General features: G+C 40.3%; 2 protein-coding genes across 2 annotated transcripts; one reads left to right on the top strand and one right to left on the bottom strand.

Annotated features, from left to right (window-relative positions):
* Window positions 1-725: 725 nt before the first annotated feature.
* LOC146614567 (inositol polyphosphate-4-phosphatase type I A-like) lies at window positions 726-11,556 on the top strand. Its single transcript, XM_085376618.1, has 4 exons — window positions 726-832; window positions 9,863-9,956; window positions 10,143-10,304; window positions 11,345-11,556. The coding sequence occupies exons 1-4, from the start codon at window positions 726-728 to the stop codon at window positions 11,510-11,512; spliced, it is 531 nt and encodes a 176-aa protein (XP_085232744.1). The 3' UTR covers window positions 11,513-11,556.
* Window positions 11,557-22,285: 10,729 nt separating this feature from the next.
* LOC146614566 (uncharacterized) lies at window positions 22,286-25,089 on the bottom strand. Its single transcript, XM_085376617.1, has 4 exons — window positions 24,977-25,089; window positions 24,265-24,713; window positions 22,921-22,935; window positions 22,286-22,671 (listed from the first exon to the last, which is right to left on the bottom strand). The coding sequence occupies exons 1-4, from the start codon at window positions 25,087-25,089 to the stop codon at window positions 22,286-22,288; spliced, it is 963 nt and encodes a 320-aa protein (XP_085232743.1).
* Window positions 25,090-26,319: the final 1,230 nt, after the last annotated feature.

Genomic DNA, 26,319 nt, shown 5'->3' with positions numbered 1-26,319 from the left:
ACAGTTTGACATTTTGGGAAATTGTGTCTGCACAGTAGGGGCCTGTTAGCGATGAATAGGGGAATAGGCTCCCCCGCAACCCGAGTTATGTAAGTGATGGGATGGCTGTACGTATACTGTGCCAGCCTCTCTCTTCACATGTTGCCTCCTGTGAGATTCCTGACACCCCTCCCCCACCCATCACCTTCACTCAATACCAGGTTGAGATGCAAATGAGGAGACTTCACTCAGGCAAGTCTGCTGGACCAGACTGGGTCCAGCTAGTTTGTCCCTGGAGCGTTTCCTGTCTGCTGATGGATGGCTGCCCAGAGACTCCGAGGCTCAAGCTCAGAAGCTGCCAATGAGTTCATGTCAGCTGGAACTCAGAGGTTATTTATGTCTAAAATTCCTTCTGTTTTTACAATTGAGTAATCACCTCGGCGCCATGGTCATCGAGACAGAAAATCAGGTTAGTCGTGGAGGATCTCTCCTCTGCACTTCCATGTTATCAAATGTAATTGGTGCTTAGAGTTCTTGAGAAAGTGGTATCAAGTGTCACATTTTGTCTTACGATGGTCCTGTTGTGCTAATTACTGTTTCCACAGTTAAATTATGAGCCTAAATATGAGCCACAGTCATAAGTTGAACTGGAAGTTAGCACCAACCCTGAAACATTGCTGCTCCCTTCATCTTTCTGATGAGACCTAAACATCAGATAAATGATGATGTCTTTTTTCCTTAACACGATGATGCTGTTGTCTGAGGCAAAGAGGAGTATGAGGAGCAGCTGTACCCAAAACATTCCCTCCAAGTGGTTTGAGGCGACCCAGGGCCAGCTGGGAAGAGTGCTGCGGTAAGGACACTCATGCAATGATTGATTGATTGATTGATTGGTAATTTATTTCAACATGTGAACAATATACAAGTACATTTAGAAAAGAAATAAGAGAGAAAAAAATACTATACAAATTACATACAAAAAAACATTCTGATTAATTTACATGTTGAAAGGGAGTGGGAAGAAGTATACACTTATTTAATCCCACCCCTGTCCCATAAATTATCAGTGATGTAACACAACCACTGACATGCAGCCTCATACCTCCCATAAGTCACCTTACCATGACTAGTAAACTAAGGTTGATGCTGCATCAGTGTTAATTTACATATTTCATGATTACATTTTTTTTTTATATCTTACAGCAGTGACTGATTGTTATTACAGCCAAATTACTGTCAAAATTAAATTAGACTTTCTTCATCAAAGAGATCTTTGTGGAGGCGTCTCCTGCTGCTCCATCCGGAGCAAAAATGGAAAATCGTGATGCAAATTCATTTTATTCAATTTATTACCTAATGACCTAATGTCTTCTGCGTTTCAGTCATTTGGTTAGTTTAATGGGACTCCGCCTTCAGATGAAAACAGAGCAACCTTAACTCTTTGCCATGCTATCAAAGCTTTTCCCCTTTCATCTGTCACCCAGCAAACAAGTCCTTTCTACTTGTATCCACATCCTACACTTAAAGAATGAACTACAATCATTCTGCATCATACATGAGCAGATTTCCTTATAACCTTATGGAAGCCTGAGTATCGCTTGAGGAAGGATCTGTTTATATGTCCAGCTGTCGTCCTGTACTGGTGGACCACGACTCCAGTGTTATATGAAGCTTTTATTGTTTTCAGTCTTTCACTGTAAATATCTTTGTGTTACCAACACCCATGCTTAGTGATTGCAGTGTATGCTCCATTAACTGAATCTGGCTTTGGCTTTATTTACACAGCATGACAAAATCCATTTGTTGTATTTTCTAGTTCCCACGCACCGAGGCACCTACTCTACCAGAACACCATTCTGTATATATGTAACTGTGTAAGCTCACAGAAGAAGGCTTCAAAGATGGTTTTGGTTTAACCCTTCCACAGGTAATAGCCATGTTTCCTTCTGTTTATATGCCAACAGAAATTTCAGTCAAAGTCTTTGAAGCCAGATGTGGAACCCTACAGTCTTCCTGTTGTGATTAGGACTTTGCTGGATGTCACCCCAAATGTAATTTAATATATTCACAAATCCTGAATCCTGGTCTAATCAGCCTCAGTTTCTCCTCTTCGCCTCCTTTATCATCCCAAACCAGGTGGTTCTGTGGGCCTGTGCTGTAATTAAAAAAGTGCAAATGGGGTAATCCTGTAAAACAAATCCTTCTGTCTCTGTTAATGAAGACCCCCTAACTGCTTTTTTGTGTAATGAAATATTTGTCTGTGAGTAAACCAGCATTGCTCTCTCCAAAGAGACATGCCAGTCAGACAGCCAGTCGGGATTAGCAGTTTCACGGACAGACTGGGCCACTTTTGGCTGAGCTGCAGTCTGAAAACGATCCAAGAGATAAATGTTTAAAAAAGAAAAAGAAAAACAATGTAAGTATGTCAAGCTGGAGTTGTGGTTGCAATTTGTTGTAATAGCTCCGAAATGCTGCCATATTTAAAGGCAGAAAACTATCTGTAACATATATTTAATTTTACCTGTTGAAAAATCAAACACTGACCATCAGAGACACAAAAGATCCAAACCCCAGCGACCAGAATTGAGTGAAAACAAATATTTGTTAAGTGTCCCATCCCATCAAAATGGACACAGCTACAGTTACATACAAACTTTCTTTCCTTGCTTTAATTGAAAAATGTTGTGGTTGGTGAAAGGGCTTGGGATAGGCTTGACAAAACCCAGATTAAATAGATTCAGAGTGATCCATCCCCTTAGGCTTCTTCTTTTGACAATGCATTGACGATTCATTCCACACCTGTAACTACAGCTCGTGCAATCCAGTGCAACTGCTCCACAGTACACACTGCATTTGTGGCCCTTTTGATATTTAGTCTTTATTGAACTCAAGCCAAGGAGAGCATTGGTGCCTCCTCTGGATTCAAAAAGAAGTTTGATTGTCTCGCAGGAAAATGACCATACTTCTCACTTGACCTACACTGTGACCTCAGTACATGCTTTTTTAATGAGTTCATGCTATCTCATTGGCAACATCATTATTGTTCATGTTGGCCATTAAACCAACATTAAAGGAAAGGATGCCTGAGTCAGAGTCAGGCCATGTCCACACTAATACAGTTTTGTTTGAAGACACATCGTTTTCTCTCCGTTTTGGCCTCCCGTCCACACTGAGACGGTGTTTTCGGTCAAGGAAAACGCAGCGTTTTGAAAACGCTCTCCAAAGCGGATAGATTTGAAAACACAGTTTTTGTGTCACATTGTGGCCATCGAACCGGAGCCTTGAAAACGATGACACATTTTAGTCATGTGATGCAGTCATGTGACCAATTAAACTAAGGTAGCGGAGGGCATTAAACAGCAGTTGTTTTCTTTGCTCTCAAATTTTTTCAGCCCTATTAAAGATTAATATCAGTGCGGTGGATTTCTAACATGCAACACTTCTGAGCTTCACTAAATGCTACAGGTTTGATGACTTCACAGTAGTAAACAGTGAGACACAAGACTACCTCTATGCTACCCCTCCTAACCCAAAATATATTTGATCTGAAATACTTCAAGCCAATCCGTCAGTGATGCCTGTTCAGTGTCCCACTTTATGTTGGTGCAGGATACAAGTACTGTATATTGATATATCTATATATATATCTACACCTTAATGTAGAGTAGTGAATGTACAATGAATTGAAGGCCAATGCATTTTCAAAGCTGCCCTAAGGGATTGTGCAGATGTCCATCCTTGTGTGTGAAATGGAACAGTCCACCTCCTCCTACCTTACATCATTCAGTTTCCCATTTCATCCTCCCATGCCGTTTAAATCTAGACTATTTTCTATACACAAGAGTTGAACTGAAACTGCCAAAAACAAAGAAGAAAAACAAACAAACAAGAATGTATGCAAAACATTCTGATGCTTTCTGTACAATTCTCGGCCAGACCGCCATCTGCACCTACAGTAAACTGATGAACACCTTTTTCCTATTTACGAACCACTTCCTCAGACATTGCTTCTCTTCATTTTGAGTGACTGTTGCTCTTTTTGTACTTTGTCCATTTGTAAAATTGTTTTTAAATGTTTATACTTGATTTTCAGACTGCCTTTTTTGTACATTTAAATTTATAATCAAACAGTTTAAGCGTTCCCTATGGTGTCTTGAAGACCATATTGTTTAAAAGTCTGCAACTGTGTGCTAGCTTTATGATAAGAATTATCAGCCTATATTGATGGTTACAAATTATTGTGTGGGTGTGCATGTGCAATCTTTTATATAAAAAAAAAATTTGATATTTTGTAATGTAATATTGGACTGACTTGCTTTGAAATGCCAGGAATTACAAACTCAGATTTATTGATTTGTGAGTAAATGATTATAGATACTCAACAAATACAGACATTTCCCATCACTTAAACCCAAACAGATCCTCAAAGTATAACTGATCAAACTATTGCATTCAATTTGCCTCAGAAACAACAACAACTAAGCTCAAACAACAACTAAGCTCAAACAACAAAAATGAGTAAATAAGATTTTCTATGCAAACTGGGCCTTTTTATCTTTAAAGAAACACCAGTTTTTGGGACAGTGCCCAGCTACATTATAATACACTTATTTTTCCTTTTTTTAAATGAAAATATAATTGGTACCAGGAGTTCTTTGCTATGGATATGAGCAGTTGCTCTAAGAAAAGGCTGGATAGAAAACATACAACTAAAACTATTGCTAAACAGCACACAGGATTCAGTGCCATGGTCCTAGAGTTTTGAGTTGTGTTTGAGTTTCAAATTTGTGTTCTGAAGATCTTCCTTAGCTTCTATTTTTATTATTTATTACCTGTTTTTACTGTTCATCTTATTTTGAATTTTTCCTCTGTCAAAAGAAAAGAAATCCAAAATATTGAAAGGAATCTATGCTCTTTATTTTGTTCTCATTTTTATGATGATGGGTATGTTGACAGTTGAGGTCAGGCAGGAGTCTCTGGTCTATTATGTTTGTGGACAACATTAAGAAACAGGTGAAAGACGGCCTGTAGCGGTGGAGGAGTGTTCTGGAGAGATGTTGTGTGAATGAGAGGGAGACAGATTTAACAGAGATGCTGCAGGAAGTAGAAGTAATATAGGTGGAGAAATTCAAATACCTGAGGTCAATGAGCCAAAGCAACATTTATGATGTTATTATCATTGTGTAACCACATCATTTCTTTAGGGATTAATACATTTTTCTGATTCTGATTATGTTTTGTTTTTGTCGTCCAGCCACTGATCAGCAACATCAACTCAGCAGAGAAAACTGCTGTTATATTATCAATGTCATCTCATCTGGTTTTATAGGTAAATATAAACTAGATGAGAACTTTAAAGCAATGTTAACAGTTTTTGAGTTTCACGCTGTTGTTATTTTAAATAAATATGTAGGCCAATAAGTACAAAATCCAGAGAGCTACACAACATGGGACGGTTCATTTACAAAGAAGTGGACAATTTTACAGAGCTTCATTAACTCTTCCAGTCACATATCCTGAAAAGGTTGAGTTAAATTGATTGTCCCCGGTGAATGGGAGGTGTCTGTTTACCTCGGAGATTGAGTGGCAGTCCACAGAGAAAAACGTTGGTCAGATCTGTCTTCATCTAATCCCAGCTAACTGAATTTTGTGTTTCTTCAGTGTTTGGCGGCATGATGTCGAGGATGTGCCGCTTCCCAACCACTGATGGGAACCACCTACGAGTGCTGGAGCAGATGGCTGAGAGTGTCCTGTCTCTAAACGTTCCCAGACAGCCTTAGATGTAAACTGGGATGGTTTGCATCAAAGAGTGAAGTTGCAGGAAGGACAGTGAGCACCTTCAAGTCAAGGGCCGTGGTCTTCAGCAAAGAAAGAGCAGAGTCCTGTCTGCAGGTCAGGGATGACTCGCTGCATCAAATGGAGAATTTTGGTACCTCAAGGTCTTATTATTGGCTTCCTGTTAAATCCAGAATTGAATTCAAAATCCTGCTCCTCACATACAAGGTCTTAAATAATCAGGCCCCATCTTATCTTAATGACCTTGTAGTACCATATCACCCTATTAGAGCACTTCGCTCTCGCTCTGCAGGCCTACTTGTTGTTCCTAGAGTATTTAAAAGTAGAATGGGAGGCAGAGCCTTCAGTTTTCAGGCCCCTCTTCTGTGGAACCAGCTTCCAGTTTGGATTCGGGAGACAGACACTATCTCTACTTTCAAGATTAGGCTTAAAACTTTCCTTTTTGCTAAAGCATATAGTTAGGGCTGGACCAGGTGATCCTGAATCCTCCCTTAGTTATGCTGCAATAGACGTAGGCTGCCGGGGGATTCCCATGATGCATTGAGTTTTTCCTTTCCAGTCACCTTTCTCACTCACTATGTATTAATAGACCTCTCTGCATTGAATCATATCTGTTATTAACCTCTGTCTCTCTTCCACAGCATGTCTTTTATCCTGTCTTCCTTCTCTGACCCCAACCGGTCGCAGCAGATGGCCCCGCCCCTCCCTGAGCCTGGTTCTGCCGGAGGTTTCTTCCTGTTAAAAGGGAGTTTTTCCTTCCCACTGTCGCCAAAGTGCTTGCTCATAGGGGGTCATATGATTGTTGGGTTTTTCTCTGTAGCGCCTTGAGGCGACTTTTGTTGTGATTTGGCGCTATATAAATAAAATTGAATTGAATTGAATTGAATTATTCACAAATGAAGGGAGAACAGAGCGGGAGGTTGACAGACAGATTGGGGCTCTGTTGTTTTGAAGTAAGAGTTAAGCATAAAAGTGAAGCTGTTGATTTATCTGTCAATCTACCTCCCCACCATCAACTATGGTCGTGAGCTTTAGATAGTGACAGAAAGAATGAGATGGCAGATATAAGTGACAAAATAACCCTTCTCTGAAGGGTAGGCAGCCTTTGCCTTTGTGATAGGATGAAGAGTTCAGTCATTGGGGAGGCATTTGGATTAGAGACACTGCTCCTTCACATCGAAAGGAGGCAGCTGATGTGATTCTGGCATGTGATTTGGATGCCTTCTGGACACCACCTGCATGAGGTGTTTTAGGCATGTCCTGGAGGTAGGAGGCCCCAGGGCAAACTGAGGGCTCGGTGGAGAGATTACATTTCACAGTTGGCTTGGAAATAATTCAGTTTTCCCCCAGATGAGCTGGAAGAGGTGGCTGGCAAAAGGGAGGTCTAAGTTTCTCTCCTTAGATTGACCAAACCCATGACTTTGAACGTGGATATATAGGACAGGGAGGATAAATAAAAGGATGTTACATTAAACCAGTGGTTTCCAAACCTTTTTTTTTTTTTTTTTTTTTTGCTAGGCCCCTGTTTGTTTTACAAGAAAATCTTCGCAGCCCCCCGGCACAAACACATTCTCAAACCACACACAGCCATTTATTGTTTTCAAACTCCACTGCAGTTTCTTTCACACCTCAAACCTTTACAAAACCAAAAGCAAACAAATAAAAGTAAACTACAATAAATTACAGGTTGGAACAAAATAAACTAATACCATCTTTATTTTAAGCGTAGTTGTTTCATTCCCCGTTTGTAAGAATAATTTTTCAAAACATGCCTCTCTGTGCAAAGTGGGTTTAAAAACATAAAACGTGATTTGGACAGGGGAAATGGGTTTTGGTTTAGACACAAATACATATGATTTTAAAAAAATCTTCTTGTGATCACACATACTTCTTTTTGTGCCTCTAAAACATCCTCGTTTGTCTTTCCAGAACAGACATATGATGTCGTAACTGTCGGAGCACCGGCCTCTCACTGCCAGGGTTTCTAAAAATGGCGTTCTGAGGAAGCTCATCCAGAAGTTTGAGGAAGCAAAGAAACAGTAAGTTGAGAGTAAAGTCGGGCGTCACATTAGGGCTGGGCGATATGGCCTAAAATCCATATCGCTGTATAATTTGAAGCACGTGCGGTAATGATATATATCGGGAAATATTCTTTTCTTCTGTATAACATATTTTCCACACTATATGGCACACTTAATTAATTTTCTCAAAAATCGAAAGAGTGCCTATGTATGAATTCTGGTTGTGCTTACTGACCTCGAACCGATTTTGGCGTGCAGACATCTGTTAAAAAATGTTTTAGTACTACTTTGGTAAGCTGCACTGCTTGATGGATTGTCAGAGCATTACGGCTGCCGTAGTGAGGAGCTTCATGGAGTAATCTGGGTCCAAAACTCCGTGGGCTTCAGCTCCCAAAGTCGGATGAACACTGAGAGTTAAAAACGGTCTAAATTCTTTCATCTTTAATAAAATCATCAACCTTGCTGCTTTACCAGGTGTAACAATTAAGTTTAACATCCATGCATCAATGAAAACAGAATTTATTAAATTTAACGGAGTTACAAGTTAACAGGAAGTTAGCTTGCTAGTTTCCACCTAAACATTTCATACCATGTTCTGACTGAGAGATTTTTTAAACTAATTAAAACGTACAGCTCTGCTACCACTTCCAACATAAATGAAGACAGAAAAGTAAACAGCAGTGGCGTTTACAGGGTTACTGAAGTTGGACTACCTGGTATATAATGTTGTGCTACGTGATTGCTAGCGACACAGGTTTGTTAGCATAACATTAGCACAGTGAAGCTGGAGGATGAACGCCAGCTTCACTTTTTTCCACTTGATAAAAGTTAACGTGAGGGATTCTGGTGGTTAGGGACAAATGCAATGGCATAGCGATGACCTCTGCTCCTGTTTTGGGTTTTTATATTTTGCTTTATTCGTCTTGTGATTTGTATTTAAACAGTCGTTTTTGGTCATCTTGTTTCTTCAATTTCTGCATTAATACTTCAGTTCCCATTTTATGGCTTCCTCTTAATTTTGCTTTTGTTACTTTTCCAATCAGCGTAAATGAGGAGGAATGGTGAGTCCTTGCACTGCTTTGCTTGTTTTCATTTGACTGAACTAACTTCATTAGAGTTATTTGATATTGTATTTTGCACTATCCTACTGTATATTACTGTAATAGTAGTATTCTTATTGTATATATGGTATATCTTATTCCTCTGTTCCTCTGTCTCTCTTGCTGCATTGAGTATGTGTATGACTAAAGAATTTCCCTCGGGATAAATAAAGTTCTTCTTATCTTATCCTTAAGATTTGTACAACAAAGTATTTTCAGTTTTAAGCTGGAAGAATGGGGTTTTGCACAGCTTATCATGTTAATGCAAGGAAAAAAGGGCACGTAGCGCATCGGTGATGTGTTCACTAATATAGAACTAAAATGTGTGTTACCTTAAAATGAGCAAATCCTTTGTCACAAAGTTGTATATGAATACTGCTCATTGTATAAATTCAGTCATTTTAAAGTCTATCAAAAACAAGTCAAATCCTGACAATATTAATGAGACGTTTCTAAAATTCTTCTACACAGATGGTCTGAATTTGTGAAGCGAGTGGTATCGCTCTCCGTCCCCGGCAGTCGGCTCCTCCTTGTTTTTTCTAAGCCACGATTAGGCTCGTTGAGAGCAGGCATGTGCATGCAGACAGTGTTTGTTTTTACATCTGGTGGGTAACGTCCCTCCCTATATTTTTGGAACAGTACCTCTGAAGCTTGATTTAGATTTCTGCAGGAAATTTACGTTCTAACTTCAGATGTAACACCTCTTAACACTAAACCGGTCCATTCCACGCTGTTGTTTCCAGTTACAGCGTATATTTCCTGCTGAAGCATATTTCAGGCATAAGACAGAAACATTACAAAAATATACACCTGCAGGCCACTCTATTGTCTTTATTTGACTAAATGCACTAAATTGCTGCCACAAGCTTTTGAACACATGTACCTAATAAAGTGGCTGGTGAGTGTAAGAGTATCCTCAGTCCCAGCTTGGATAAAGACGTGTCTGTGTGTCTTTGTTCCCTGCAGTAGTGCCCTCTCCAGCTCAGTCATCATCCACATACCCCAGGACACTGTCCGAGCCAAAGAGATCATCGCCCACGTCAACACGCAGAAGACTCAGGTCAGCTATTATGCAGAGGCTATCTCAAGCTGCCAAAGACCAATCGCTCGCCAGTCTGGCTGACAAGGTACTAAAAGTGTTTGACGTTACGTGGGGACGCTTCATATTTCATTCATACCCTCTTCCTTTCAGACCCGTCAGCTGGTGACAGTGTGCGGCTGCAAGCTGCTAGCTTCAGCTATTTAGGCCCTGAACGCAGTACGGGGCGAGTACATCGCAACCAAAGCTTCTCCTTCCGCTGAGTCTGAACAAGTAGTGCTCCGCAATGACCAGGATACGCTGAGAGCAAAGTACAGCGGTCACAACAGCCAGTCGTCACTGCACGTGGACTGGCACGAAGAGGAGTGGGTGAGTTGATCAGCAGTTATTGGCTGTTTTCTGATTCCAGATTTTTTATTTCTTTAGCATGAGAACAGACAAGCTTAGTTTCTTGGCACACATTGTGGATACAGCTTAATATCTTAACTAGACTCTGAACTCTGTTTTTCTTTTCTTGTTGCTTCTTCTTCTTCTTGAGTCATCCCTCTCATGTTGATTTCCAGCTCAGGTCACTCCTTACTTTTAAGAAGTTGGAGGATTCGTGAGCAGATTTTCCTTCACCATATCAGCCGACTTTATTCTAGAGAAAATACTCTTAAATGACTCTTCTTTAAAAAGTGTTCAGTGTTTTATGTCTGGTCCGTGTGTCATCTTTGTCTTTACAATGTTGCAGCAATACTGTAGTAATGATATGATATGATATGATATACCTTTATTAGTCCCACAAGGGGAAATTTAAATGTTGGTTTAGTGTAAGCTCAGCTTTTTAACTAATGTAAGAAGTGTTATGACTGACTCGTTTTTAATACCTAAATCTGGCCTCAGTGCACAAACCTAAATGAATCGGTACATATGAAAGCGCCCAAGTCACAAGCTGTGTCCAAGGACATGGATAAAACAAAAAGGTTCAAATTTGTGCACAAAAACCCCACAAATCAGTGTCACTGTTTTAAAATCTGCTGCGAGACCGCTCTAAATGTCAGCTTTTTCTTTACGTAAAGACTGGGGTCTGTAACATATCAGCTCGTTTCTTATTTATTAAAGAACATGCCTGACACCAGGCTTTTGAGTTAACGGCTCCATTAGATCTCTGCAAGTATTTTTAAGTATTTTTAGGTTCTTTCCAGCAGGATTTGTGGCTAGTTCTGGAGCTTGACCCTAAAAGATTTCAGTGTGTCGGTGCTTCTGCTTTCCCTGTTGTCCTTCTGTTCCGTCTTTTTTTCTGTTTCTGTCAAATTTAAAAACAACTGCACTCTGAAATACACACTCTTTGCAAGATGTTGTCTAAACTAGTGGTTAGAAGGCATATTTGTGTTTGGTCTCTGATGGTTTATTTACACTTTTTGCAGGCCACGCCCACGGACTACAGAGCCACGATGAGCAACAAAGCCAAGAAGTCTATGGACTTCCTGCTGATGCAGGACACCGCCCCGACGATAGCCACGGACGTGTCACTGCAGTACCGCCTCGACATCGTCTTCTGCCAAACGGTCACCTACACATATTTTAATTATTGAATGTCTGAGCTGATGCGTTTATCCTGCAGTGACTCAGAGTGAAGGAGAAGGCCAAGAAGAAGTGTAAATATCATAAAAGCAAGGAGTTCAGAGCTCTACGACTTAGTGTCTTTATGGTATTTATGTGTGTAATGGAGACCAGGGGTTCCATTACCCTTACTTGTATTTTTATTAATTGACTGACTGATTTGTATTTAAAAACCATAATGAAGAAAAACACACACTGGTTGATTGTGATCTTTATTAGGTTTTTTGGGTTGTTATTTAAGTGACTCGTGAAAGGTGAAGAGACAGGGGGACTGGCCATCCTACCTGTGTCAGGAAAAGAACCCGTGTTAGAGCTGTTCACATTTAAACATTTGTCTGTAACCTAAATTAGTTGTATATGTAAAAAGAGAAGTGTTAACAGTACTCACTTTGTAAAGAGTAAAAGCAGCTCAATCACCTGCTTATGAGCTCCTGGAGCAAACCAATGTGCCAGGCTAGGGGAGTGTGTGTTGGAGTGATTTTGTTAAAAGTTGTCATTATTGTGCTTGGACCTTGTCTTGAACTGTATGTTCAGATATTTTTCTGTTCCTCCCCCACATGTAGGATGTTGGGGATGTTACTAGCTATAGTTTTCAACTGCAGGCACAATCTATGTAAGATTCTGGTTTCCTTATTTGGTAAGGAATGTTCACTTCCTGCCCTTTACAGTATGGGCTCACCATGTAAATGGTGGACTGTTAAAGAGGTTAAGCCATATACGAGGTTGAGGGGAGATGCCCTTTTATGACTAGAGATGCGGTTAAAACGTTTGTAACCAGGAAGTCACGTATACAGACACACATACACTCTCTCACACACACACACACACACACACACACACACACACACACACACACACACACACACACACACACACACACAGTGCCTTAGCTTTTACCACACAACATATGGGGTTTACAATGGGCGGTTGTGTAACTGTTTTCATTCAATAAAAGGCTGGAGTTGGAGTTGTCTGAGTTTGGGTGTAGAGCTTGCAACTCTGAGAATCTGACCAGGCTTCCCCTGCACAAGTAAAAACCAATCGAACTCTGATTGTCTTACTTTGTTCTGAGTCAGCGAGGGCTGAAACCTAACTGTGTGGTTAAGGTGTTTTAATGCAGCGGTCCCCAACCGCCGGGCCACGGACCGTCGTTTGGTCGAGAGATGAGGCTCGGGTGTGAAATGTATGGTTTTCAGAGTTTTTATCGTTATTTTGTTATCGTTTTTATCGTTAACTCTGTTTTCCTGGGTCTTTCACGTGTGTTATGAATAAATCTTCTTTTTTTCCGGTACCGGTACTAGTTTTATTTTGTTGTATTTATCTGTGACACCTTAAAGGCCGGTCCATGAAAATATTGTCGGGCATAAACCGGTCTGTGGCGCAAAAAAGGTTGGGGACCGCTGTTTTAATGTATATAGAAGAGACTGAAGTTTATATGTTATGGAATTATTTATAGGACTTGTTCCAAATCTTCATATGTCTATGATGTGTTATATCAGCCCATTCTCACTCCCGAGGCGTAACATGTCGACGTTTTGTCACGTCCCGCGGCGTTCCTGAGGAACGCGAAAGGAGACCTTCGGCGTTCTTATGGTACGCGGCGGGCTATGGCTAGAATCCAGTGCAATGACACTCCCGCGGTAATAGACGTTCCAGCCCTGTATTCCAGCCCTAAACCTAACCTTATCCCTAGCCCTGACCATAACCTTATTCCTGACCTTATCCAGGACTTTAATGATGTTAAATAGCGTGTTTCTAAGCGATTTGAAGAAAAAGAGCAAACGTGTAGATTCAGTCCAGACGGTTCTCATATTTCCTCTTTTTTCCGAGGTCGTCATTTAGGAACGTGGTGGGTAGCCGAAAACGTAATATGGTGACGATTTGTCACCTAGCGTAAAATGTTACGCTTTGGGAGTGAGAACGTGTTGGTTATATTGTAGTGGTTTTCTTATGGGGAGGGTTTTGTTTTCCTTTGGTTTGCTGACCCCCAGACTTGGTCTATTCCAGATGCTCACCTGAATCAGGTAGAGTATGACAGGAAGCCATTTGCTTTTCAGAAGGGTTGGATTCTTTGCTGTATCACCATGTGTTCTCATTAATAAAGTACATTTTACTCCAGTCTCGTGCTATTTTAGTGGAAGTGACCCATGACCGTCGGCCAAAACTGACAATATGACTATTAAAAGTCTGAGTAATACTGTAATTTTCTGCTGCTCATTCCTGTGCAACATCCCATTTGGCCTCCCGTCATATTTCTTTTCAAGATTTTCTTATTTAATCACTAGTGTACATATATTTATATTTATAGATACATATATATTTAGTCATCTTTTCTCTTTTACCACGTCTCTCTAATATTTTGCTCTTTACTATTTTTCTATTTTTTATTTTATTATATTTTATTATATTTCTACTGTACCATGCTGCTGAGTGACTGCTGCTCGTCAAACACATTTCATTGCAATGTTGACCCTGTGCTAACTTGCATATGACAAATAAAACTGAAAACAGTAAAGGCAAAGGGAACACATCAAGTAAGGATTTCACACTCCCACTCACAACGGCACTTTCAAAGCATAAAGCCAAATATTTCAAAATTTCATTTTGAGGCATTTTAAAAATGAATGTGTTTGAGTTTCATTGCTCCAAAGCAATGTTTTCATATAAGCAAGACAACAACCAGTTTGCAACCATGTAAGTACAGTCCTCTATTGTAAACAGACGTGTTGGCAATCTGTCTGCGTTTATAAATTAGACAACAGTTATTTGCAGATCTTCATCAATCTGCCTGAGAGTGATTGCAGTCGGTCTGAGTTGGACTGCAACTGTTTTGAGTCAGGTTGCCTCCAAGGAGGCAGTTTATTATTTTCCTTTCCTAGTTGGAGAGATGGCTGTTGTTTTGTTTTTACTGTAGTGTGCTGGGCCATTAATGGCTCAGGGGCTGCAGCGTATCCGCGCCAACACCTAAGGCCAACGTGGAATCACCGGTCAGACTAACATAAAGAAAAAATCTGTTAAATTACACATTTGTATTCATTAAGTCACAGACAATGAAAACAAGCAGAAATCAAGATGTAATATTTTTATAATTTTATTGATGTTAAATTAAAGTCCCAGCTTAGTTATGTTGTCAGTGCAAGTCACTTCAATCTGTATAGCACCAAAGGAAACAATGGTGTTTTCAAGGTGCTTCACACTGTAAGGTAACAACTTACAGTATTAAAAAGAAAACCCCAAAAGAACAAACCCCTCTGAGCAAGCACGAGGCGACAGTGGGAAGGAAAAACTCCCTTTTAAGAGGAAGAAACCTTCGACAGAACCAGGCTCAGGGCGGGGTGGCCATCTGCCGCGACCATTCCTGGGGATTTCAAAAATGACTTGATCTGATCTAAATGTAAAACTAGCTAATTTAAAGTGTCCAGTGAGTTTTAGAAAATATCTTGCTGTTGATATCACGATGTCACTATAAAGGGGAAACTTTGTTTCCTCCCTTAAACCTCCCAAAAAATGCACGCACCGATGAGAAGCACTTAGATATGCAACTTGGTTCTGTGAATATCTTTCTTTTGAAAGTTTTAACAATATCTTCATCAAGATCTTGGACAATAACCACTGCATGCTTCCATCTTTTACAGAGGGATTTGAAAACCCTCTCGCTGAGCTTCTTGAACTTCTCTGGGGGGATTTTGTCGTATTCTGCCCTGATTTCAGTCCAGATTTTCATGGTAAGCCGGTTGGAGATAGCTTCAGCATTTTCAATGCTGAAGACTGTGCCTGATTTTTTTGCAACCCGGGAAATCAGTCCTTCCACAAAGCTTTCCACTGAAAGTCTGCATCTTTCTTTCTTTTCATATGATTCCAGTCTATCGATAATTGTTACTGCCAACAGGTGTTCTTGGAATACTGAAGTAGTTATGTTATTAAATATTGGTTGTCCCATTAAATTCATTGAATCCTCCTCCCCACTCCTCCCCAATGATATTAGTGACAATTTATGTAATTTGTCACAAATATCAGTGAAAATGGCATTAGCAATGCAGTCAAAATAATTCTGCACTTTTCGGTCTAAATGCAAATCCATCCCCTTGAATTTGTCCAAGAGTAGATCCAACAAACGTTTTTGGTGAGAATGAGGGCACTTTAAAAGTTTACCAAGCTTTGAAAGCACAGCCTGAATTAATGTCTCTAACCACCTTTCAAAGTCTAAGGTGTTTTCAGGTGGCTCACAGTCTACAGAAGATCTGTGATTCTGTATCTTTTTATATGACTCCGTTTGACTTATGTTTGTTAACGGTGGGATGCTGGCTTCATGTTCAACACAGGATTTCTGCTGCTGGGGATCTGGAATTGGATTGTTTTCTGCTTTTGCAGCACTGTGTTGGTCAGCATTTTGACAGCGTTCTTCTGTGTTTGCTGTTTCTTGGCTGTTAGCATCTATATTCTGTGCTGTATCAAACTCCTGCTCAGCAGAATCGTCCAAAAATTTCACAGGTGACAAAAACGTTTTGCCAGTGGTGGTGTGGACAGAACAGTTTTGATGTACAGGGGAGTTCTGGGAAGACCTCAGTGGTGATACTGCTACTGACTGTTCACACAGGTCCATTACGTCCTCTACAAAACCTGCAAGCCGCTTAGCGGTGAAGCAATCCGGATAGCCTGAGGTAAGCTCTTCCCACTGCTTGTTCGAAAAACTACTGAACAAGTTATTCAAGAGGGATACTAAAGCATGTACTGTAGAATTATCCCGATTGGTCTGAACTGTTTCATCATTTGTCATTGTGTTACAGTTTGAGCTTGCCATTTCACTTTTTTGTTTTTTATGCCTAAAATGTTGTTTTGTGTTAAACTCCGTGTTTGAACGTTTAAAGCGCTGCTGTCCCGCTGTATGAATGCGTTTCAACTGAACAGCCAGGTCTATATATAAGGTCGGTTTCTTTGTAACGTCACCAGTCAAAGGACTGGCCCGGCTCGTCATAACGAAAGGGGCGGGACAAATCTGTTGCTTAGCAACTGAAAAAAAGGCACACCGCGCTGAATGCTACATCCGTCCTGCGACGGTACACCGCCTCCGCACCACCGTTTAAACATGAAGTGTGGATGTTAGAAGATCCCAAATATGGTGAGCTACTGGAAAATTACTCACGTTTTTGTTCTTGAGAGTGAGCGATAATAAGCGACATTTTATTGAGAAATTACAGTAGTCTGTCTGTTTCTCTTCATAGCTCTTTTCAAAACACGGTTACCTTTGGTTTGTTTGGCTCGCAGCTTAAAACGTAGTTTCAGTGTTTTTGCCTTCTGTGATTAATTCTGGTTTGCCTGCTTTATGGAGCTCAAACCAAGGCAAAATTGAAGTATCAGTATTTAAATGTAAATAGACTCAAACTAGGAGTGGATCAAAGGGGGTCCTTTCAGGTGCCAAATCTCCACTGCTAACATTTTATGCATGTTTAGCTTAATTGTAGAAAAGGTGCTTGTAATAATGTTTGGGTGAATAGGTGAATGAGGCATGTTGTATAAAGCGCTTTTTAATGCACGAGCAAAATACAAAAATCCTATATAAAAGCAGTCAGTTTACCATTTATGTATTTGTTCCATTGAACGCTTCTGTGAAAATCAATTTGATACTTGTTCAAATAAAAAATTTGAATCGATTAGTTGTTTTCTCAACATTTATTAATCGACTATATGCAGAAAACTGTGACACTGTGGAACCCTTATTTTAAAGACCTCGTAGTTTGATAGTTTGCTCCCTGACCGTGGTTCTGCCAGAGGTGCTTCCTGTTAAAAGTGAGTTGTTCCTTCCCACTGTATTGAGGTTTTTTCTTTTTAATTGTAGACTTTCTACCTTACAATCTATACCACCTCGAGGAGAATGTTGTTGTGATTCAGCTCTGCATAAATACAATTAAATCGAATTAAGTGGGTTCAGCTAATTTGTGAAATAAATGTGAGTGACACGGTAAGTAATAGCCTGCATGTAACTCATTGTAAGAAGAGCAATATCGCCCCCTCCTGGTTCAACTTTTTTTTCTTTGCAGTAATCTTTCCAATAATAATACATATGCACTAACCTCATGCTTGCTGTTAACAATAGCCTAAAGACATAAAATCAAGTTTAGTTTTTTCTTTAAGTTTATGTTTTTTATATGGTTGGCATTTATTTTGTTTCTTTTTAATAATTATATTGATTCTATTGATTGTTTGCCAAGCACTGAGGTCTCTGCTTAGACTGTGCTACTGGGATCACTGATTTAAAAATGAGGCAAAAGCACCAAAGTTGTGCTCAAAAACAGTACAGTGAGCTACAACCTGTTGCTGTAGTAATTCTAACACACTTATTGTTTTTAAATACATACATGTTTAGTTTTTTTAAACCTAATTATATAATTTTTTTTGCAAAAGTGTCACCTAAACACCCAAATATACGTAATTCAAAACTTACTTTAATTATTACCCATTTGGCTGGTAACATGGACCCAGTCTGATGGATAGTTACTGAACAGATAGTCTTTTCTTTAAAGGCTGCAGTCAAAGCAAATCATTGTAAAAACAAGACAAGTCAATAAAAAACAAGTAATAGCTATAATACTAAACTACAATAGAGAGAAAATCCAGTAAATATAATTATATTATGTAAAAAAATATACAAATATTTACCTCTAATTTAAAAAGACATTACAAGGGTACTAGTTTCATTTTAATCTAAACATAATCTAAATTGACACTAAATCAGTTTAAATATTACAGCTGAAGGTGATTTTAATAAATGTACTGCTGCTTGACTTTGTTTTACTACTGCAGTATAATTTATCATGTACAAAAGCTCCAAATGTTGTTTCTCTGACTTAATGTTCTGATGACGTTTGTGTTATTTTGCAGGAAATAGTCAGGACCCAGATGAACCTGTGCTGGAATTCAGTGTGGGTGAGTAATATGAGCATTTATGAAGGCTGTCCATGACCCGTAATTAAATTTAGCGTCATTAGTCTTATTTTGTCTCTCAGTGCAGGTATGTAATGTGACAAAACCTCTAATGATCTGATATGTTTGGGATGGATGGGCTGTGAATTATATAGTGAATTGTCTTATTTTGTCGCTCTGTGCAGGCTAGGGCCTATTATATGCTGTAGCCTGAAGGCAGCTGAGTTGCAGAGGATGGAGTGATCACTGGCTTTCTACTTACAGGGTGGTGGGTCTCAGAGGACAATTGCTACCCCTGTTGAAGTGAACAACGTGTGGAGTGCAACTGGCTTTGTGGCGTAGCTGGCTCTGGCCTTGGACTGTGTGTTTTTACTTTGTACCTAAATGGGACACTGGACTTTTAACTATTATTCATTGTGTTTATAAATAAAATTTTAGAATTTTATTGACTGTCATCTTTTTGCCCACGGCGGAGACGGTTGGTCAGACCTAGAATCTCTTTATGTGTGTGTGTGTGTGTGTAACATCAGCAGGGTTTTGCATAAAAGAGTGTGAGCAGGTCAAAAGGTCAATTCATTTATTGTAGTTTTATGGCAGCACCTTCTAGTGGCCTTGAAGCAAACAGTCTCCTAACTAAGCCATGGCATCTCCGGTCTCTCCTACTTTTGTGTGCTGTGCTGGAGGAGCAGCATTGGATCTAGTGATACTGAGTAAGCTGATTAGGACCGGCCTGGAGAAATGTGGTTTGCATGAAGTATCAGGAGAAAAACAACCTTGTATTGTAAAATAATAATACACGAATAATAAATACTTTTCATGACATTCAGATTTCTGGACTCACGAGTTCATAGAACATTAATGTTACGAAACATTGAGATAAGTCTTAAAACTACATTGTATACTTATTATTTATTTACTTTAATCAGATTTGACTGGTATTTTTAAACATTAAGTTTTTGTTCCTTCAACTATTGTATTTAAGCTTATGACTCACTCACAGTATGTTTATATAACTGTCTAAAAAACAGTGAGGATGTGGCCGCAGTGGCTGAGAAGCAAGAAGTTTGCTTTTTCTTTTTTTTTTCTTTTTTTTTAATTGGGAAGCATAAATGAACATACCAGAAAACCCTGCACGAAGGAGCCATATTTGTTTTTTGTGTGTGCATAAGATGAAGCTTTAGTATTATTACACATATGATAATGGTGTTAGCATGCAACACACAAACTCAAGTGGTGTTGCCAAGATAGTTGCTGACTGGCAAGAAACTTCTAGAAGAAATCTGGTGACAGTCCAAAGCACAAATGAACATGTTTAATACTCGTGCAAGACCCTGCGGGAAGGTGCCAGATTGCTGTATTTTGTGTGAATCAGGAAAAGTGCACGGTGATGACTAAAGCTTATAAAACATCTCTCTCCTTATGTGTGCATATATGAGAAAGAAAATTCTGCCAAAGCAACTTTAGCTTCTTGCAAGCATCAGTACACAAAGGATGCTAACACAAAGCTAGCCAAGAACCAAGAGTGATTTTAAAGTTGAACGTATGCCGACCCCAGCAGCCAAAGGGAGCTCAGGGGAGAGCTTCTTGGGGTCCAGTGATGTGTCCTGAAGAGACGACATGAGCTCTCCCTCCTGTAGGCCCACCCCAGCAGTAGGTGCTGTCTGTCTCATTCCGAGTTAACTGCTACTCCTCTACATCTAAACGAGCCAGTTGAGGAGGTTCAGGCATCTGACAAGGGTGCCTCTTGAGCGCCTCCTGGGTGAGATGTTCCAGGCATGTCCCACCAGGACAGACAGGACACACCCAGGACATGTTGGGGAGATCACAGCACTCAGCAGAGAATGCCTCAGTGTCCCCCAAATAATGGAGGAGCTGGCTCGGGAGAGTAAGGTCTGGGTCTTCTCTGCTTATGCTACTGCCACCGAAACTAGACACCAGGTAAGCTCAGAAAAATGAACAACCTGTTTAAATAAAGGTTAATTTAAAAAAAATGTTTGTCATTAGCTAGTCTGTGTACATGTACTTCTTCTCCAGTGTTGAAAATGTTAAACTCACAACCTGCACATTTTCTGGTTGCATCATCAAATAAATACCCCCAAAAGTAGTCTGAGTACTTTTACACTGGTTTTATGCTGCGATATTTTCAAAGTCTTTTACTGAACACATTCAGTCACACATTGTTCATAATTTATTGGAAGTTTATTGTTTAATGTCCTGTCTAAATAACTTGTCACCATTTGTATTCATTAATGAATAACTGACTTCTAATATTAAAAGAAATAGAAACTGTTGTGCTGTTGTTCACGTAGAAGGGCCTGCTTCTGGATGTCCAGACTTTGTGCGTCAGTGGGAAGGTCAGGGTACAGGGTTCGAACCTCCTCATGAGATGTCGTATCTGCTGGATAAAAGCAAGCTACATCACATCAGGGATTGTCCTAGAGCTGCCCTACAGTAACAATCAACTGACTAATATATGAAATACTTGCAGTAGCACAATAATAAACACAAAGCAAAAAAATGTTTAGTGAAGATAAAAAAAACCCATCAAAGTTTTAGTTTGGATAAAGGGAGACAGAGCACCAATCTAAACAAGTCTAAACCATCTACAAAGTGATTATAGGAGGAAACAACCTTGACTTCCTTTACATAGCTTAGTACTGAGAATAAAAGAAAAGCATGATTAGAATTATTTGTGCTTCTTCTTCTTTCGGCTGCTCCCTTTAGAGGTCGCTACAGTGGATCATCCGCCTCCATCTCTCTATTTCTAGCATCCTCCTCAGTCACACCAACCCCCTGCATGTCCACCTTCACTACATCCACAAATCCAGCACCACAGTTACTCTCTTCGCACCTTATCATAGCCTTCACTCCTACCCTCTCTATGCCTCCCGTCTCCATCCTCTTCAGAGTTGCCTCGCTTCCTTCTCTAATTCAATTTTCATCCAAAGTACTCCTTCTCTCTTCTCAACACACATTCTTCACATTAGCACATTTCCATCTCTATACTTGGTTACTCTCTTCCAGGACAATTTATGTGCCTTGCCATTCATTAAAAATCATTTTCTCCTTAGTGTCCAGCCTCACATACAACTCACTACAAGCCTTTTCCTGTGCCAGTGACACCTCTCTCTTTGCTGTGCACCTAGCCTTTTAGTACTCCTTCCTTCAGCTCCCTGACTATCCCACTCTTTCTTTGCCAGTCTCTTCCTTGAATACATTCCTGAATCTGTTATTATTTGTGCAATGAAAATTAAATCAAGAAAGATTTTGCTTTTACAGTCTCACTGCAGGTTGATACATTATAAGCACGCCTGTGGTTCACATAAGCATTAAAAGCTTGTATTACTCCCTGATGTTTTGCCTGTTAGCATGTGCAGCAGCTGGAGAAGGACTCCTAGCTGAAGACAGGACAGCTTCTCGATGTGCAGATTGGTCGTCTTCTACGCAGAAGCAAAGGAGAAAAACCCCAAATTAAACAGAACAACTACTTCTAATTACAAACAGACGTCTCTCTAAAACCGTGGCAGCAGTTCACCATGTCAAATGCTTTCTTGTCGTGCACAGTGACTATAACAATTAGCAGTGGCGTGCACAGACATTTTGGGGGGCAAGTGCTCCAGGGGGGGAAAAGGGCACTTTTTGCATATGTGGAAAACCTTTTCTTTTTATAATAAAAAAATCGCACAGGTTAAATGCAATTTGACTTTTATTTCAAAACATTCTCTAAAAATCAAAAATCACACCACAAAAAGATAAAATCTGTATCCAACTCTAAACTATATACATACATATTCTCAAGTGTCCATTAAATGGAGTGTACTGCTCTAAAGAAGCATCCTTCTTGGTGCCATGTCTTTGTAGATGTTGATGACCTCGTTGTAATTGATCTCCACATCTTTCTCAATGGCCAACAAGAGGAGATCAGACAACCTTTCTTCTCCACACAAACTTCTTAGTTTATTTTTGATTATTTTTAGCTTTGAAAAGGATCTTTCAACTGTCGCAGTTGTCACTGGTAGTGTTGCGTAGATCTGAATCATTTTGACAAAGGCAGGAAAGATCAGCTGGCCATTGTTTTCCCTCAGTATCAGAAATATTTCTCTGAGGTCTTTTGAACTAAAGCTGGAGTGGAAGACCTTTAATTCTGTTTTGAGCTGGTCCTCATCTTCTCCATAGAATTCACAGAGGATGTGGACAGCTTCAATGGCTTCTGGGTTTGGTGGGCCTACCCAGTTAGCATGCACAGTTAAGGGCTGGAAGGACTGAATGATTCTGGCCGTTGGGCTTCCAGTATTGTCCCCTTTGAACCTCCTGTTCAGTTCCCCAGTCATGATGTCCAGAAAGGTGAAATATACACCACTCCTGAAATATGCCTCCACTGACTCAAACTGAGCACCTACTTGAGACACTGTGGTGCTGTGTTGGAAACGCACTGGAACTTTCCGCTTTCTCTCCTGACCAGGCACCACGGTAGGTACTGGAATGTTGAAACTCTCTGCCTTCTCTGATGCACATCTAAATATCTCTCCAAATTTCTCCTCAGACCTCATGGTTTGCAATGTGTGAAGCACACCATCAATTACCTTGTAGGCAGTGGAATGGTCCAACCCTTCTTCCTGCAGAGAATCTGATGCCAAAGCAGTGACTTCGAATACTGGTGTGGTGATTTCCATGCAGAGAATGAACATAAAATTAATGGCATTTCTGTACATCTGAGCATCACCTTGGGCCAGGTTAGGTGGGTCACTGTCACTGATGTCATCAAGGAGCATCAAAATGGCTTTCAAATTTCTCTGAAGTGCCTTCAGTGCTTTTTCCCTGCAAGCCCATCGAGTATCTGACAGCTGCTGGAGCTCCATAACACGTTGTCCAGGAAAGAGAGACTCCTGAAATTTGACCAAGGCAGCATGACGCTTTGGGGAGCCTGAGCAAAAGGCATACAATTTCTCCACCAAGTTGAAAAATGTCACAAAATGCTTGCTGGACTTTGATGCCTCCACTAGTACCAAATTGAGGCAATGGGCTTTGCAGTGCACATAGAGGGCCTTCTCATTGTGTGCACGGATTCTAGCTTGGAGACCTTTATACATGCCACTCATGTTGGCTGCTCCATCATAGCCTTGACCATACATGTTCTTCATCTCTAGGCCATTCTTTTGCAGAAGCAAGAACACTGTATTCTCCAGCTCCTGGCCTGTAGTTGTATCAACATTGCACACTTCGATGAATCTCTCCTTTATTTGCATATGATGAAAATATCGCACAACAAATGACACTTGCTCTTTGTGTGAAACATCAGAGGTTTCATCAAGTAGAATGGAATACATTTCAGCCTCTTTTATTTCACGTTGTATCTCCTTCCTGATGTAAGTTCCTAGTGCTGCAATGATGTCATTTTGACTTCTGTTGGAAAGCAGTGACACCTGGGGCCTTGTCTTGGTGGCTTTAACTGTGGCAATTTTTTCCAAATGCATTTTCAGCACACTATCGTAGCGGGAAAATACATTGACTAATTCACGAAAATTGCCACGGTTATCACTGGACTCACTCTCATCATGACCTCGGAATGCTTGTCCCTGACGTGCAAGATACACTGTTAGGTCAATTAATCTTGTCAGGATTTCTTTGTTTGTCTGCCTCTCTCGCTCTCTAACTTCCACTCCTTTTACGTCTGAAACATCAAATGCAGACTGAAGGGCCTTTTTCTGGAAATTGATCCATCTAACCATGCTTGTCATGTGCATCTCTGCGCTGGAGTGTTGTTTGATTTTTTCAAGAGCAGTACTCCACTTTCTGATGCCATCAGTTGTCCAGGCTGTTCTGCTTTTATATTTTTCATCCGAGAGGAAAAGCCGACAACTAAAACAATGCATTGAATTAGCAGTGGGTGAGTATTCCAGCCACACATTAGCAGAAAACCACTGTTTCTGGAATGATCTCCCCTCAGTTTTTGGGTAAGGTATATCAGGCTGACATGGGCCCACATTGCAGCACATTGAAACGTATCTGTCATTGCGCTTTATTTTAAATGTATGGATGTGTGTTGGATCTGTTGGGTATTGTAAAGCTGCTAACTTTGACATTATGTGATCGATCTGTTCTTCCTCATTGTGGTCTTCAGAGAGCACTACATCAGTGTCTGTAGGCCTAACTGAACCTGTTGCTGCATTGGTCGCGGCTTCATCTGTTTCTATATCTCCCTCTTCTGCTATGCTGGTAGATGGCATAGAGCTGCTTCCCTGCTGTGACTGACTACAATGGAACAATAATAATAATAGTATTATTATTTATCATAATAATAAGCTTAAACAGATAGTTTTAATAATAACCCATACTGCAAGTCTTGTAACATAGAAATAACTTTCGTAGGTACAAAATAATAGTTAGCTCAATGCCTGCTGATTAAGTTCATTAAAAGTGTGAACAGCTTTTAAGATTTTTCAATAGAATTAACTGCAAGGAGCAGGTTACATTAAAACATTAAAATAGAACCTGACTCTGCCCTTGACTCTGACCTTTCATCTTCATTTTCCTTTGCTTTCATCCAGGAGAGCAGAGAACTGCTTCCCTGGGCTGCCTGTTGTAGATCCCTTTCTTTCTCCTTTCTCAGCCTCTCTTTCCTAGGCATTATGCTTGCTGAAATTAGTAAATAAATAGACCAAAATGTATGAGAACGAATAAGACTGACTGTGGTCATTACAAGTACAGGGCAGAATGGTCGTTTTCACAGGCAATTGGGAACTGCCTATTTTTCCTTTAGCAAATTAATGTGTTAATGTTGCCAATATGTTACACCAAAAAAAATTAACATGTCTAACCAGTGCTTCTCAAAACTTTTAACATGCACCACCCCCAACACCGTACCCTTCAAACTACCAATAACAACGTCACTGTTCTGTCACAATCAGGTCGGAATTGATGGAGAGTGGGGGTTGCCTAAATGGTTTAGGTTACATTTTAAATGTGTCGTTTTTTTGTTTATCCATATGGATGGATGGAGGGGGCAAGCTGGCAAAGTTTGTCATGTGCAGTTTCTGACAGGCTACTTCACAACAAAACAATTGCAGGTTGGTCTTAGAGGGCAAACAGAATAATTTCACTCGATTCATGGGTTACCTGACTGGTTGGGAAGGGAAAGAGCTGCCGTGTTGTCCGCCGTGGCTCCCAGTCGCTATAGTTAGTCTACTATGCCTACTCCAAGTAGTCCTATGTCATGCCGCTGCTACACGCCTCACAACAAATGAACTGCAAGCGTGTTCACGTGACACGGTGACAGTGAAAAAGCGACAGGGTTCGGGCGTCTTTGAAGAAGGGGCACAAATCAAGCCATTATTTTCACACCTTTTTAAATCGCGCAGCTTTAACAAAAAAAAAAATCACGTCTTTCAAAAGGGCACTTTTTTGGACTGAGGGCAAAAGGGCAAGTGCTTCAGCACCACCTCGTCTCTATCTGTGCACGCCAGTGCACTCTGTGGTGTGCAAAGGATTACAGTGTGTGTCCCGAGGGTTTGGTTTTTAGTGCGGAGAGCCTCGAGGTTTCAGCTCACAATCCAAGCAGTTTGTGTTGAATGGAGCTGCCTGAGACCAGAGGAAGGAAGTGCAGTAAAGCAGGTCTGAAATTAGGGGGGGAAAGACACGTAGATGATTGAGAGATGGAAAGAGACATCTTAAAGTTTAAAGCATGGCATTTTGGAATGTTAAAGGTTTGGTGAAATGAAGATATTTCAGGGCTTCTGTCTTTCCAGATGCCAACAGCTAAAAATGAGCAGCACCAATAGATGGTCAGTAATTAAATATGGATATGTGGCTATGCGTGGCATGTCTGTTTACTTATTCTTTCTGTTTCTGTTGTTCCAGG

Source organism: Diplotaxodon limnothrissa, linkage group LG17, assembly GCF_057381915.1.
Source record: "Diplotaxodon limnothrissa isolate DT_005_m linkage group LG17, D_limnothrissa_male_GT1.1, whole genome shotgun sequence".
Lineage (NCBI taxonomy): Eukaryota > Metazoa > Chordata > Actinopteri > Cichliformes > Cichlidae > Diplotaxodon > Diplotaxodon limnothrissa.
This window is presented reverse-complemented; position numbering and strand designations above follow the sequence as displayed.